We start from the raw sequence: 17,085 nt of genomic DNA on the forward strand, positions 1-17,085 counted from the left end.
TCTCAACATGAGAACATTTTTTGGGAAGCGGTACCTGGTGACAAGCCAGTCTGTGCTCTTGCTGAATAGATCAGCATGCTCTTTGAAAACATGTTCCCTGCGGAGCACACGGTTTTGCAAATCTTCTAATAGTGCAAAATCGGCCATGGCACTTGCATTTCAAGTTTTCTTTTCAGGTTGTCCTGTCATATTTGTCTTTTATAACCTGTCACCTGTTAGACCTGGCCTGTGTGTGCATGTGCAAGTGTTGTGTGACAAATAAAGGGCAAACCCTCTGACTCTTCTTCTAAAAGCAGGGCTAAGTTGTAATGATAAGTGCTAACAAAGGTGTGACCCATAGGTGGCACTATAACATCAGTAGGCCACATGAAGAGAAATGTTGTGACAGCAAGGAAGAAGTGCATATGAGTCATCCCTCGTGAGTTCAAGAATAAACAGCTAGCTGAAGCTAGCATAAAGTTCTATTTTATGTTTTATTACTGGACAAACAAGAACTTTACAGAAGTCCCGCTTTAAAAGTTCGGACTGCTACCTGACGATGTTGTTCGCTCCTGCGTGGATAATAATCCTTTTCGCCTGCGGATGCAAGCTCAGGATGTCCGGGATTTTCCCCGTAATGTCCATGACGGTGCGCGGGGAAGAACAGGGTGAACACCCCCCTCATGCGGACGTGCCTCACAATGGAGTCCCCAATGATGAGGGAGGATTATGGCAGCGTCCGCTCGATCTTCAGAGGGTGCAAGCACACTGACATACTGAATTTACCATTGTTAAACAAAAACTGTTCAATTGTGTTGACAGATTTTTACAATGACTTTTTGAACTATACTTTGAACTTTCTATACTTAATTTTGACGTTTTTACATTACTACTGTTAAGGGCAATGAAAAGACAAAACATTTGTGTATGGAACCTATAGATTTGGTTGTGTACAACATGCTATAATGTCAATGTAATTACTCATACTGCTGTAAATATGCTCCAAAGTTGATGTGAACCAAACCATGCATTTGGATGTTTTCACTGTCTCCACATTTATCTACTAGAAGTGTTAACTAGAAATTAATCTAAAAGTCTCATTTTGGAAATGCCTCACACTCAATAAAACTACATCTAACATAAAAACGTTCACAAACATTTCTCTACTTGGAAAAGTTGTACAGTGTCTCAGAGCATTTTATTGTTCATACAAACTCTTTCATTTTGTTGTCATTCACTTTTTCTTCCTCCTTTTTGGACATGGATTATTTATGTTGTTCATTGATAGTGTGCTTTGTGCTTGCTGTTTTTTCGCATTTCCAAAAATTCTTATTTATCTTATTCTTATTTTTTAACACGTTTTAAAGAAAAATCGAATGTAATATAAATCTAGCACGACGACGACGGCGACAATTTCTACCAGTCTGCAAAACCTTTATTTTACTGTTACTGGAGGAGAATTTGTGAATGAACTCAAAATTGTATTTCATTCTTTCTGGGTACTTGGCCTGGAGGACACAACCCATAAAAATACATTAAGATGTCAGGCCAGCTCTCTGTCCACTGCAGCCATCACATCACTGACCATTATTGAAAAAAATCTAATTTCTGGCTGGATTTTCTTTTTCTTTATTAAAATAAAAAAAAAAGTTGATATTTTGAAGATTTTGACACCCTTATAATATATACTGTGGTGTTTGTCTACAAGAGAAGCTGTAACAGGCAGATGACAGAAGTGTTTCAGGAGATATTTTAATGGGAAACTTAACATTTAAATTGACTAACAAAGATTTATTTTTCATTTCACCACTTCGTTCAATTGGCTTCTTCTAGATTTTCGCATAACGTTGCTGTTAATTTCATCGTGCACCACTTCACAATCATGCCCCATATAAATATTGCAGCATCCTTACCTCAAGCGGCCCGCATATGTTAGGTGTTGAATAACCGCACTTTATTTCTTGATTTAAACAAAATGACCACACATCTGATCAGCTGAGTGCTGATGATGATTAGCTGGCACTATGGCTGCAGACAATGTTTTTTCACTGCAGAAGCACACTTGTGCATTTAATGCCCAGAACCCACCTTACACATTTTGGAACCTTTTAAAACTGCCAAAATCTCTCATACAGCAGATTCAATTTTAGGGATTAAATACTATGAAGCACTCAATCCAATCACATACAATTCTCGTATGCAATGCCACATTTCATTCATTTTAATGTTTAAATGACAGATTTATATGTCAAAATGTGCATGTTTTCTGATTCCATTAGTCTTACAGATTACAGTAATGGTACGGTTTCTTTTGTGTATCAAACTATATTTAAGATTGACTCTTAAAACTCTACTCTATTTTACTAAATAGCCAATTTTGTCATTAACACTTAGGCAGAACTTGTCAGGAGTGTAGAAACAAAATGATACTTGGCCTAACTGATTTTCTACTAGCATTGGCATTACTTACCTATTAAATTATATCCGCTGTTGATAGCAGCTATCCTTTAGTGACTCGGTATCAAAAGAGACGTCAATACGAGAATGAATGGGCTGAAATCAAGACAGTCTGCACCAATTTTCACCAATGAATGCTATAATGTGCTATTATAATCACACACATTTTCTGCACATGGGAGCTGCAATGTCAGTTAAGATTTTAAAGATTTGATTGCTTAATTATTCATGATATTTTTTGTGTCTCTTAACATTTGGGACTATGTTGGAAATAAGACTCCTTACTTTAACATGTTATCCTTTGGATTCAGTGTGTTTTGAAGCTCCATAAATAAACTGATATCTTTTGCTGTAACTCAGAATTGTGTGCACTTACAATACATTTCAATCGGTTTATACACTTGAAAAAGATCCATTACCTGACTAATTTCCATTATATGTCCTTACAAACACAGTCCATACTGTCATTTTAGCATGACAACATGACTGAAAATGAAGTAAAAATGAGGTAAATTCTAGAGAAGAAAATGTGTTCAGTTTTAGCAATAAATGGGCTCTGGTAGGCTGGAGATCATATAGTCCTCTTCTATACAGAACTCTGCTGACTGCCAGTGGCACTCGATGAGAGCATCATACAGTTCCTCACTGAGCTCCATGAACTTTCTGTTGGCCTCCACCACATCCAGCTCAAGACTGGGATCTGCAACATAGCGACAATTGAATGGTTATACAGTGCTTCACAGATATGAGAGGAGCTAAAACAAAGAAAAGACACAGTCACACAAACATAAAACAAATTAAAGACAAAATATGAAAATAGAGTGAGAATGACAAAAACGTACTTTTTCCAATTGAAAATCATTAAATGGATGGGTAAAAAACAGGACTTTCACCAAGCAGGCTGGGGTTCGTGTCTTGCTTAAAACCAAAGTAAGGGTTGATTTAATGTTACATGACGCAACTTAAGTATGTACCTACACCTTTGATGTATGCTTGAAACAGAAAGACCAACCAACTGTTCAAGATGCTTGATTAAGGTATCATTGTCAAGCATAGCAAATACTGCACTAGTATTAGAAGACAAGAACTGAGACCTTATTTTCATTAGAATTTAATCTGAGGTCACTGATTGCTTTAGCCAGAGCAGTTTCAGTGCTGTGGTTTGTTCCAAAGCTGGACTGAAATTCTCAAAGATCTTGTTTTCTTCAAGACAGGAATTAATTTGCTCTGAAACTGTCTTTCCAGCATCTTACTGATGAATGGAAGGTTGTATATCAGCCTGTAGTTGGTGAGTGCATTACTATCCAAGTTGGGTTGCTTTAGCAAAAGTTTTACGGCAGACGTTTGCAGAGATGTATTTATCATCTCCAGGACATGAATTGAAGCACTGTCAAACATCCACTTGCAAAAATGCTGTGGGTACAGGGTCAACACATGAGGTGGACGAGTTAGATACAGTGAATATGTGTATGTGTATGTGAAGTCATATTGATCTGTTCCTGTTTTAAATGCCATCACTGTACCTCATTCTTTTGAATTTGCACTGAAAATTGACTTATCTAGTCATAATTCAATTAATGTGGTGGGTGTACAGAGACCACCGTCTGCTGTCTCCAGTGCATTTAATAAATTAACAGGCTTACTTGCTCAGTACAGTAACTCAGACATGCTGATACTAGGTGACCTTAACCTAAACTGGTAGACAAATGAGTCCAGTAGCTCTCTTAGACTATTCTGTGACAATCTCAATCTATCACAGCTGATTGACCTAATTTTTTTTTTTTTTTGAAAGATCCTTCAAAATCAACATTGATAGATTTGATTCTGTGCAATAGGAAAGACAAAATTACTGCTTCTGGAGTTTTTGCTACAGACCACTGCTCTGTAGCCTGCATTAAAAGTACTTAACAAGAAAGCTCAAGGTCTAGAACTGTTATCAAAAAGAAATTTAAAATAAAAAATAACAATGAACAGGCTTTTCTGGGAGAACTTGCTCACAGTAATATACATAACACATCTGAAATACCAGAAGTAGCTTTGGCACTGTAATAACTTACAAATTTATTGCCTGCAATCGTTGATAGACATGCGACTTTTAAAAAGCTTAGGGTTAAAGATAGATCAAGCTCGTGGTTTAGTAAAATTATCAATGATGTTCAAAGCAAGAGATAAAGTCTGGGCATACTTGTGACACAGCACACTGGCTGGCTTTTAGACAACTAAGGAATGCAGTGGCATGCAAACCTTTGGCACCCCTGGTCAAAATTTCTGTTACTGTGAATAGTTAAGTGAATAGAAACTCGACTAATCTCCAAAAGTTATAAAGTTATTGGTGAAACATTCTCTTAAACATTAAAACACAAAAAAAGATAGCAAAAGCATTTTCAGGTAGTTGTTTCCTAAGTCTGTGATGCAATTAAGAAATGTAAGTTTCTGTAAGGAAAGGTGGAGGTCAAGAAAACTTTCTTTCTTATGAACTGCTCATTGGATTACTAGAAAGGCAAATTAACCGTTTGCCTGCAAAAGAATTTCATGAAGATTTAGCAGGCTCTGTAATAGTGGTGCACTGTGCAGCAACACATGTACATACATGAACTTCAGGGAAGACTCATCAGACGAAAACATTGTCTTCATCACAAAATTCAGTGTCAGACATTTGCAAAGGATCATCTAAACAAGTCTGATGCATTTTGGAAGCAAGTCCTGTGGATTGATTAAAAGTTAAAATAGAACTTTTTGGCTACAATGAGCAAAGGTTTGTTTTGAGAAAAAAAGGTGCAGAATTCCATAAGAACACCACCTCCCTAACTGTCAAGCACAGGGGTGAATTGATCATGTTTTGGGCTGTTGTTGCTTTTAATAGTCAGCTGTTGGCCTGTGTTTGTCTGCTGTTAGGGAAGCACTTCAAGCTATGGACTGCAGAAAAGCAACTGGCAAGGATAAACTGGACCCTCACTTTTTTTAAAGCCCTGTATCCCATTCATCCTTCAGGTCTGGAAATCTGCACGTCATTCTGCTGCGAAAGGGTGGTGACAAGAGATCTTAACAATTATCTGTCAATTTCCAAATTGTCATACCATGCTTAAGTCCTGCTAAATCAGCTCAAATCATTCCTCTCAAGAAATTCTGTATTAGGTCCACCACAATGTGTTTTCAGAGACAAAGACAGTGCTGTCACTTGTATTACTTTGGTTACAAATGATACTGTATCTGTCACTGACAAAGGAAAATATTGTGCTGCCCTCTGTACATTGAATAAAAGTATCTGATTTAATTCAATTCAATTCAATTTTATTTGTATAGCGCCAATCACAACAGAAGTTGTCTCAGGACACTTTCCATATAGAGCTGGTACAGACCAAGCTCTTTTATCTACAAAGAAACCAACAATTCCCCCATGAGCAAGCACTTGGCGACAGTGGCGAGGAAAAACTTCCTTTTAACAGGCAGAAACCTCGAGCAGAACCAGACTCTGGGTGGGCGGCCATCTGCCTCGACCGGTTGGGTGAGAGAGGAAGAGTAAGAGAGGGGGAGTGAGACAGACAGACAGACAGACAGACAGACAGACAGACAGACAGACAGACAGACAGACAGACAGAGATAGAGAGAGATAGAGAGAGACAGACATGCAATCACAGTATTTAATCATGCTATGCTCCTGCAGAGGACACTGTGATATTGGTATGTCCTGTAAATGGTTTCAAACCTGTCTCATAAACAGCAATGTGTGATTTGGGGAAATAATAGTTCTGTATTTTTATGTCTGTTAATGGGGGTTCCACAATGTTCAATATTGGTTCATCAAGTTCGATGAAGGATTTTAAAGGCCTGGCTTAGCTGGTTTCAAGTTTTGGAAACCAGAAGTAAACAATCACATACCAAATGGCAAACCACTGCTTCTGTGCAGCATCTCCTCATGGTGTAAAAAAAGACAAAATTATATATGTGGATTTTCACAATTTTACTAAAGACAAACATTTACCTCTGAGTTGGTTAACATCTACCTGACGACCGAAAGGAACCAGATTCACGAGCGTTTTGTCACGTTACTTCACTGTCAAATGCAATCTTGCAGTATTTCCTTTGCTTTGGAAACGCAACATTATCCTTGTAATGCCTGCTACAATCAAACTGGGTGGTTTTTCTTAAAACTTGTTGATTGATGGTATTTTTTTTGGTGTTAATGCCCATGCTGGTTAGATATAAAATATCTTTCAGTTGTGGGCCTGGCTTTCCTCTGCTGCTGTGTTGGCTGCAGTGGTCTGTGTGACTGTGGGGTAAGCCGGTTGTAAGCATGCCTGGGCAGCTGGCTAGCTAGGTAGCTACCCCTGCAGGTGCTTGTTGAGCTTCACACTGTAAACATTGAAATACTTTTTTAATTAGCCAGCAATTTTTGCAAAACTACCAATACTCAAAATCTTCATAGTTGATTTCTCGCTTCAAAAATTGTCAGAAGTGAATTTAATTAATAATATCCTTTACTGCTAGTGCTAACAAGGAGAAAACAAAATGTCTCTCAGAAATAGAGATGAAAATTCACGCCATTGATCAAGAACATTCATTGACACCCTCTGAAAATCAATATTGGGAAAGGATTTCATTACAAGCCAAATATGACATCATAATGACTGACTGGGCTGAGGACCTCCATCAGAAGTCCCGCTTAAATTACTATGAATCTGGAGAACGCGCCAGCAAACTTATATAGTTTCATTTTCCCCCTAAGTGCATCTGCAAAGCAGAGCTCATTTGCCATGCTCCCTATTAAGGTTACATATGACTCTTTTATGTATTTAGGTGTCCATGTTACTGAGAAATACAAGGACTTAAAAATAAATGAAAAAAAATTACCTTGAATAATAATTTGGAGGGCATTTCTTGAGAGGCCGAGAGAGAACGGAGGTTTAGCATTACCAAACCTGATGCATTATTACTGGGCAGCTAACATTCATGCATCTGGATATCTGACATCACTGAACTTGAGGCGCCGGTGTGGTTACTTATGGAGCATCATTCTAGCTTACCCAGCTCATTGGCTGCCCTGGCATGTGCAGCAATGCGATTAGTAAGCAGCATCACACAAATAATCCAGTAATTGTGGGCTCCTTCGGAATTTAAGCCCAGAATTAACCCTAGCCCAATAACAGCAATATTTGGTATTACACCTGAAGGGATTACAAATTCAACAAATCAAGCAGATGCTGTTGCTTTCACTACACTCCTTGCCAGGAGATTAATTCTTGTCAATTGGAATAGGGCTAAGGCTCCAACACATTTCCGCTGGCTCGAGGAAGTAATGGCCCATTTAATGTTGGAAAGACTGAGGTACTCTTCTCAAGGCTGAACTAAAAAATTCTATGAGGTGTGGCAACCATTCGTGGATTATTTCAAGAACTATATGCCTGCACAAGATTAAACCCCACCCCCCACCCCTACTCCCATCCTCATTCCATGTTGTAGGTTTTTTTTTTTTCTTTTTTTTCCTTTTAATACGTGTGTGTATAAACAGGTATGTATGTAATATGTTTATAGGCGTGTACTGTTTGTGACCAGGTTGTTTATCTCTGTATTCATATTTCAAAAAATTCAATAAAAATATTTGAATATAGAAGTGCATTTAGTTATGAAATAGCATATGAAACACTTTGAATTGTGGGACACAGCACACGCAGTAGACTGGTCCAAAGCATACTGGAGATTTTTTTGCTGAATTGGCACGACATGCAGGTTTGCATACTGCATATGACATGCTACAGTTTGGCCACGCCAGTACTTACTGCTAGTATTGTATACGATTTTGAAAACAGTCATTATGACCAGAGAGATTTAAATATGACAGCAGTTTTTCCCAGTAAAAAAATGAATAAAATCTGAATAAAAATCATTAAATCAATGATGAAAATACCAGCAATTTGTACCCACCTTCAAGTCCATCATCCTGACTTGCTTCACTTTCCTAAAAAGAAAAAACAGGCTAAATGAATGAATTAATTAATGATTCATGTCTGTTGACATGGTGACAAATTGAAGGGTTTCAACACTGGCTGTCAACAGAGAGAGCTTACCTGTAGTGCGGGATATTGTGTGTAATCATACTGCTGATAGGTGTAGCCATAACCGCCTCCAGGCTGGTCGTAGCCCCAGGAGTAATACCCCGGATCAGCCTGCTGCTGGTACTGATTGTACTGCTCATAGTTGTTTCTGTATCCTGAGCTGGACTGCCATGATCTGTGCTCTGACTGCTGCTGCTGCCTGTTCCTTAAACTCAAGGGGGAGGAAGAGACACGCTGCTGAATACCACCAATCATTTAGCTTATGCTCCAGACACAAATAAACCTGCTTGTGGACAACAGTAGCAAAATACTTGAGAACTCACTTGCTGGCAGCCAGGCTTAGTCTCAAAGGTTTACCACTCAGTCCTACAGCACCCTGACACTCCTCTAACGCCCGCTTCTGCAGTCGCTCATCAGGGAACTGAACAAAGCCACAGCCTCTACAGTGAAACACACACGCAGTGTTCAAATTACAGGGGAGGGGGGGTTTATACGTAGCAGGGATATTTTGGCAACATCGTTTTCAAAAATGTTGTCTTTACATGAACCCGGATAAATACGCTGTCAAATGCATTATAAATGCTAAACCTATGGGTGCGAATTTAAACATAGGTTGCTCACATGATGTTAAGTATTTTCAGTTGCATGTTGTGACGTTTCGGAACCCAAAACGCGGTTTAACCCTGTTTACACGCCAACACATAACCAGCGTTTTCAGAAATCTCCACTTTGGCCGGAGTTTTTAAAACTGATCGTTTTCCGTGAAAAAAAACTCAGTTTGCGTGTAAACAAGAGGCCAAAACGCATGAAAACATATGCGTTTTCCCTAAGTGTAAACGTAGCCTGTCTCTCTCTGCTCCTGATAGTGTTGGTTGTTCTGACATTCATGACAGAACATTGTAAAACACCGAGCTAACAAAGGAATCACCTTACTTTTGAAGTACGACTGAATGAGTGAACTTATTTTCATCTTATTTTATTTATTTCTTTGTTATTTTACCAACTTACCTTAAGAATGCATTTGTTTCTCTCCCCTCAAGAATATTTTCCATATTATTCCTCAACTGGAATAATATAACTAACTGAGCTTGTGTGTGTGTGTGTGTGTGTGTGTAGAGTTTGAAACTAGAAGGCTGTTTACACATTCATCTATTGAAGGAGGAAAATTTCTCTGAGCTCACTGTAAATCTCAGGATAACTTCTAGATGTACCAGCAGAATTTTGTGACGTCTGTCATTCATTACTATTATGGAACTTACAAAAGTGTAATGGGAAAACCTGAAGTTTCACTGAAGCAGGGGATATCATGTGAAACAAAACTGAATATTCAAAGTTTCTGGATTTTTCTGAATTGGACTATTCCTCACACACTCTGAGTGTGTGAAGAGTATTTAAGGGTTAGGGTTAAAATTCAGGTAAATATTGTTTAAAAGTTGAAAGGCTTTGAAGGGAGCAGAACAGATAGTGTTAAGTGAAGTGCGTAAGATGAGACTCATGTCTCATGGAAACTAATCCACTTGGTGCAAGTTCTGAGGAAGGTGGCAACACATATAGTATCTACATCAATGCTGGCCATATCTACATACCTACATTTGTTATATAATTTCTCCACATTGTGTTGTGACATGTTAATACTCACTTGGAGTTGCCCATGCTGTCCAGCACCACTTTTCCACCACGACAGGAAGGGTAGCGGTTGTAAAAGAACTCATATAGCATTCCATCATCCACTTCTGGAGTTAGATCTCCCACAAATAGAGAATACATCTGACTACAACAACAGAAAAAACAGCAGCTGTTTTTTTTTTTGCGCAACCATGAAGACATATAATGTGTCAATGAAAAGAGGAATTAATGCCAATTTTGTAATGAAGCTGACATCTTGTCTTGTAATGACAAGACAAGATGACAAGTTATCTTTGATGTCCTGCTTCTTCATTTGTACTCACCCGCTGTCTTGTTTCCCAAAAGTGGCTCGGTTTAACTTGAATCTTGTGGGCTGTGGGGAAAAAGACATTAAAATCCATGACACCTTTTCTCAGGGTTCTCCACCAAATGTGATAAGAAAAAAAACATGGCCTTTGTGGATAATAAATTATCTTCATACTGGACTGGCTCCTGGTAAGGCTTTTCCATTGATTTTGCGGAGACACCTCTCAGCTGTGGCTTCGTCTGTCATCTCCACAAAACAGTAACCCAGAGCACCCCTGGGTGAGAACACACAGTGTAACATCAGAATAGAACAACTGAAAATAAAAACAACTGCTTGTAAATTGAGTTCTTACCCTGTCATCTTGTTGCGTATGATCCGCACATTAATCACCTGCTCACCCATGGTGGCAAAGGCTCGGGTGATAAACTTTTCATCCATGTAGGACTCTAGCTACAGAACAACAGAAAAACATACTGCTTAAAACGCGCTCAGGAATCATTCGGTTACAGTACTGGTTAATCCTAGACTGAAGCTGGCTTTCAGTTCACAAACTCCAATTTGCAAAAAGAGTGGGAAGTTTCGCCACACTAAACAACATAAACAGTAGTTCTGAAACAGGCGCTAGACATCATTAGAACAGCCTTAACATTGTTATAGCCCATTTCACACGTGTCAATCTTTTATTGTATATGCTGTAACTGAAAAAGTCAATTTCAGTGATTTATTTATTTATGACAATATTAGGCTGATCTACATAGAAATCATTGATTTCACAAACAGAATACAGGTTTGACAAAGGGGTCTTTGATAATCTAAATGCCAATTTGCTGCAGATTTGATTAATAAGTACAATTAGGTTTGATCTGCACCTTTACTGGATAACAAATTCCATCTCATCTACTCCAAAGTGTTTACCAACTGAAAACGTTACTGGAATGAAGTGATCCGTGTTACATTCTTAGAGTGCCAAATAACCGAGACTAGTTGTGTTTCAGCTACTCGATACACACAACGAACAAGGCAATATTAAAGGGCTGGTTTTCTAAAGTCTCCAGTTAAATTCCATTCATATAACGTATGGGCCATACTGTATGTTGAGACAGCTAACGCTAATAACATGGTGGTCAAACTCAATGACTTCTCGCACTAAAGGTTGAAAGTAAAACACTCACGTTCCCCATCCATAACGTGCTCATGGTGTTTCGGTGGGTGTGAATATTCCAATGTGAATTTACTGAGAACGTACGTTTTAAATTAAGCCGAACTTTCAAGTTTGCACGTGCTAACATTAACTAGCATAGTTAGCACTAGAGGAAAGCGCACCAATATCACGTCCTTACGTCATTCAACAGAAATCTGTACGCCATTGCGTCAGCAGTTTTGCCCAATTTGAGTGTTTGCACAGTTTGCGTTAAAGGAAGGAACTACACCTTCGTGTAAGTGTCATCTAGCAGAATGGCTGAAAAATCGTGCATTTAAAAAAAAAGTACATCTTTCCTAAAGAATGTCGCTCTATGACAATTATTTAGACGGACGATCGAGTGTTTGTTATTGATGGGCGCCGAAAACCACTGAGCAAAGATACGAAGGACAATTCCTAAGGACTTTGGGCAACCACCGCGTTTACACAAATTTAGGTAATTGTGCGACCCCGGATGTTATTAACTTGGATCTGCTGTGCTGGGAGTACGTGCGTGAAACCATACACGTGGACGCCCATAGACATACGCATTGAACTGGTTGGACCGTTGTTGCATACGTCAGCGTGTCCGCCATATTGGATGTGGCAGATTTGCTCCGTAAACTAATGCAAGGAAATGGACCGAACTTCATAAAGCGCTTTCTACAAACTGATTTAACGTGATGCCTTGTACTCACCCATTCACACACACACACACTAATATATCTTGGAAACAAATAGGCATCAAAAACATCATATGTAACTTTTAATGTGTTGTGATAGTGGTTATAATCTTATAGTATTTTGCGACATTTTACTACAGCAATATAAGATTGTACCACAGGAACACTCGGGAGGAAACAAATTATAGCCTTGAAGTATTATACAGGGATGGTAGCAGTACCATAGAACACCATAGAGGTATTAAATAACTATTATGGACCTTAAACCTTGATTATACATACTAAAGAGATAGGATTCCTATAGACCTTTTTTCGTTAGAGTACAAAAGTACCAAACCAGGGTATGTTTTTTAAGTTGTTACAGCTATCAATGTATGCAACATTGTTATTGTGATGATAAATATTGAAATATTAAACATCTGGGGCTGCACAGTGGCGCAGCAGGTAGTGCGCGTGCCTCACAGCAAGAAGGTTGCAGGTTTGATTCCTGGGTTGGGCCTTTCTGTGTGAAGTTTGCATGTTCTTCCCGTGCATGCGTGGGTTCTCTCCAGGCTCTCCGGCTTCCTCCCACAGACCAAAAATATTCTCATTAGGTTGATTGGTGACTGTAAATTGCCCCTAGGTGTGAGTGTGAATGGTTGTGTGTATGTGCCCTGTGATCAGCTGGCGACTGGTCTAGGGTGTACCCCGCCTCCCGCCCGCTGACAGCTGAGATAGGCTCTGGCCCCCCCCGCGACCCCGAAAGGGATAAGCGGCATAGAAAATGGATGGATGGATGGATTAAACATCTATATATAATAACCAGATCCTGAATTTTAAATGTGACATGTGGGTTTTCTGAATAAAGAGCACAAACATTTACATTTCACTGATTTTGATTATTCATTTTCATATTCAATTATTGCTGAACATATATACATACATATATCTATACATATATCTGTACAGGGGTGGCATTGATGAACATACATACATACATACATACATACATACATACATACATACATACATACATACATACATACATACATATATCTATCAATCTATACATTTATACTGTGTGTGTATGTGTGTGTGTGTGTGTCTGTGTGTGTGTCTGTGCATAAGCCAAAAGCCTTGGAAAAGAATGGTCTTGCAAAGCTTTTTCCGTGTGTTGCCTTTCTGCAGCTGAAGAGTGTTCATTTTGGCAATGTGGTGCAGCCTTAGTTTATGGAAGACAGACACGACTAATGACATCAGCGCAAAATGGTGGTTATCAATCCCAAACTGTATCTTGAAATGGAAATGGAAATGGAATTGGAATTGGAATTTCCCCTCGCAGGACGAATAAAGGAATACTGAATTGAACTGAACTGAAAAAACACATCCTCAGAACCAATCTCAGCCTGGACAAAGTGACTGATCAAGGCCAATTTAACAGCTTGAACAACAAGGATGAAAATGGTACATCATTACATCACTCAGTGACAGTCCGTAACATCTTTACAAGTACAATGTGCTGTCCAATATTTCACATTCTTACATTCTTAGTTTTAGCTCTGCTCAATTGTACTGCCAGCAGTGTCTGTGTGTTTGCACACATGTTAGTGTGTGTGTGAAGGTTCAATTGCAGATTCAATACTGGCATGTTTCAATGTATGTGCATATGTGTATGTGAGTCTGTCTGAAAGAGTGACAGAGAGTAGTAGGTGTTGTAAGGGCACAGGGGAGTGACAAGAAGTTTGAATATAACAAGCTTGCAGCTGTTTGAAGCATAGGTAGCACTTATTACTCACAACACTGGGCACAGGCAGGGGTTCGGTCTCCTGGACAAGCTGGGAACAGTGCGGTGACAAGGTCTCCTGTGCCTTCTTTGAGGTCTGAGATGTCCTGGTAGCCAAGGGCTAAAGTGAAGGATGTAATATATAAATGGTCTCACAGTGTAAAACTAAATACATCAGTGTGGCACTGAATGATCTAATCCTTACAGCCTATACACCTACCCTGTGGAGATGAGCTGGGAAACTGAAGACAGAAGTAAAAGCTCCGTCTCTGATCCTGACTGTCTGACCTGTCCTGTCAAAATCCTCTGGTCTGAAGTGTTCACTGCAGAGCACGGATGACTGACTAGCAGAAAATCTGTCCTGCCTGACAGCTGTTTCCCACTTCTTTCTGAGCTCTTTATTTTTGGGAAACCTACAGAGTATATGAAAAGTTAACCAACTAACAACAAGCGTAGTTACTTCGGGCCACTTTATTCAGGAAAGATGTTGTTCAGAGGCTGGTTTTGCGCTGGAATCCACAGTATTTATATGCAGGACTTTATGTTATAGCCACAAAGTCAGCATATTCTGTACGTAAAGTTATGTTATAATGGCCACATACAATCAAACTTTTTTTTTTCACTCTTACCTGTGAAAGGTAATCCCTTGCGATCGAGTTTGGAGTGTAAACCTGTTGGTACAATTCCACGCTGCACAAGAATGCAGCATCTTCTCTGCTCGCTCTTGCCACATTCAATATGACGGCGACGTTGACGTAGGACTCCAGTGCTCAATGCGGAGTCTATGTGTATATGTCTATGGGTGGAGAGACACCGCACTTATTCCTTTGATGGGAGGGGAGATGGGGAGGGGGGTGGTGCCTGGTGCGTGGGAATATTCAAATGTGCTGGCTTCTTACGTCAGTATTAGAATCAGAATCAGAATTACTTTATTTATTCCCAAGGGGAAATTGTTTTTAGCAGTGCTCCATGCAAAACAGAATTATAGATTAGAATAAAAATTAGAAAGAAGGACGAGAAGGAATATATATATATATAAAGGCAATATAAAAGAAACAGAATATTAATACCAAGGATATATGTAAATAAGAAATATACAAATATACAGAAATATCCACTCAATGAATGTACAACAATATAAAATGTACCGCAATTGGATGTGCAAAATTGAGATGTAAAATATATATTAGAATTACTATGTACTATGTACTATGTACTGAATCTTGAATGTGCAAAAACTGAAATAGTAAGATATACAACAGAACAGACAGTGACAGTGAAGTCCCAGGGCCATTCAGAGGGAGGAGTTGTACAGGTTGATGGCCACAGGCAGGAATGATGAGGAATGAAGCGGTTGGTGGTGACCCGTGGGCTTCAGCTTGGGACTATGCTTCCTTCGAACAGTCACCCAGCCTCCCTGGTTTCCCGGCTGCTCGGGAGCTGTCGAGGGACGGCTAGCCGGAGCTGCACTTGGTCGGTCCGCACCGACTACGGGGGCCTGGCTAACTATAGCTAATGGTTTTGTTTCCATGGTGCGGAGCCGAGCTTCCAATTCACTAAGCCTCGCCTCCAACTCACCAAATAAACTACATTTATTACACGTACCAGTATCACTAAAGGAGGCAGAGGAGTAGCTAAACATGTGACACACCAAGCAGGAGAGAGCTGGAGAGGGACAGAGAGAAGCCATCGCTAGCTGCTAGGCTAAGTTGGTATAGCTAGCAGAGCAGACAAGCGCGTAGACAAATAAAATTGACGGTCGCTAAATAAACAGACTTATGGGTGCTTGAGCAGAACTAATGTTACTCTAGAACGCGGATAAAAGACCGCTGTAACAAAACACAGAGCAAATTACACTCAGAGGAACAAGAGCGACAAACGCACACTACTCGTAAGGCAGCAACCAGAAACAAGAAGTGAGACAATACGCTTACCTCAGCACGTCAGCACCAAGCTGAATCCAAGCTGAAGGGAGTTATCTTTGACCAAGACATGTCCTTTCACTCCCATGTAAAACAAATTTCATGACTGCCTTTTTTCACCTACGTAATATCGCAAAAATCAGGCATATTTTGTCTCAAAATGATGCAGAAAAATTAGTCCATGCATTCGTAACTTCCAGGCTGGATTATTGCAATTCTTTACTATCAGGCTGCCCAAATTCGTTGCTGAATATTCTCCAGTTGCTCCAGAACGCTGCAGCACGTGTTCTGACAAAAACCAGGAAGCAAGATCATATTTCTCCAATACTCGCCACTTTGCACTGGCTCCCTGTAAAGTTTAGAATAGAGTTTAAAATTCTCCTCCTTACTTACAAAGCCATAAATGGCCAGGCACCTTCTTATCTTAAAGAGCTCATAGTACCTTATTGCCCTACTCGAACACTGCGTTCCCATAATGCAGGTCTACTTATGGTTCCTAAAGTCTCAAAAAGCAGAACAGGAGTCAGAGCATTTAGCTATCAAGCTCCTCTCCTGTGGAACCATCTTCCAGTCTTTGTCCGGGAGGCAGACACTGTCTCTACATTTAAGAGTAGGCTTAAAACTTTCCTTTTTGATAAAGCTTATAGTTAGGGCTGGCTCAGGCTTGTCCTGGACCAGCCCCTAGTTATGCTGCTATAGGATTAGACTGTCGGGGGACATCCAAAGATACAGCGAGCTCCTCTGTCCTTCTGTCCCTCTCCATCTGCACACTTTCATGTCCTACCACGGCGTGTTACTAACTTAGCTCCTTCCCCGGAGTCTCTGTGCTTTGTCGTCTTGCAGGTTCCCATGGACAGTGGCTGAATCTGGATTGTGGATTTCAGCTGCGTCCCCTGCCTTGGCCCTGCCTGACATCCACTGCAACTGCTACTGCTATTATTACATCCACTGTCACTGTTACTGTGACTGCATGTCTGTCTGTCTCTCTGTCTCTGTCTCTCTCTCTCTCTCTCTCTCTATCTGACTGCATTTCTGTCTGTCTGTCTGTCTGTCTGTCTGTCTGTCTGTCTGTCTCACTCCCCCTCTCTTGCTCTTCCTCTCTCACCCAACCGGTCG

General features: G+C 39.9%; 1 protein-coding gene and 1 pseudogene across 2 annotated transcripts; one reads left to right on the forward strand and one right to left on the reverse strand.

Moving 5' to 3' along the window:
* Positions 1–456: 456 nt before the first annotated feature.
* On the reverse strand, positions 457–11,772 carry LOC139346339 (tRNA selenocysteine 1-associated protein 1-like). 2 transcript variants are annotated; one of them, XM_070985365.1, is made up of 9 exons: positions 11,595–11,772; positions 10,775–10,872; positions 10,597–10,696; positions 10,439–10,488; positions 10,129–10,260; positions 8,813–8,929; positions 8,502–8,700; positions 8,359–8,392; positions 457–3,136 (listed from the first exon to the last, which is right to left on the reverse strand). In XM_070985365.1, exons 1-9 carry the CDS (start codon positions 11,709–11,711, stop codon positions 2,976–2,978), a joined length of 1,008 nt encoding a protein of 335 aa, XP_070841466.1. In that variant the 5' UTR covers positions 11,712–11,772; the 3' UTR covers positions 457–2,975. The 2 variants fall into 2 exon arrangements, with proteins under 2 accessions (XP_070841466.1, XP_070841467.1); XM_070985366.1 differs by having other exon boundaries at positions 1,614–3,136; positions 8,502–8,694.
* Positions 11,773–14,889: 3,117 nt separating this feature from the next.
* Positions 14,890–16,620, forward strand: LOC139345484 (uncharacterized; annotated as a pseudogene).
* The last annotated feature ends 465 nt before the right edge of the window (positions 16,621–17,085 follow it).

The sequence above is a fragment of the Chaetodon trifascialis genome, chromosome 17 (genome assembly GCF_039877785.1).
Source record: "Chaetodon trifascialis isolate fChaTrf1 chromosome 17, fChaTrf1.hap1, whole genome shotgun sequence".
In the NCBI taxonomy this organism is placed as follows: domain Eukaryota; kingdom Metazoa; phylum Chordata; class Actinopteri; order Chaetodontiformes; family Chaetodontidae; genus Chaetodon; species Chaetodon trifascialis.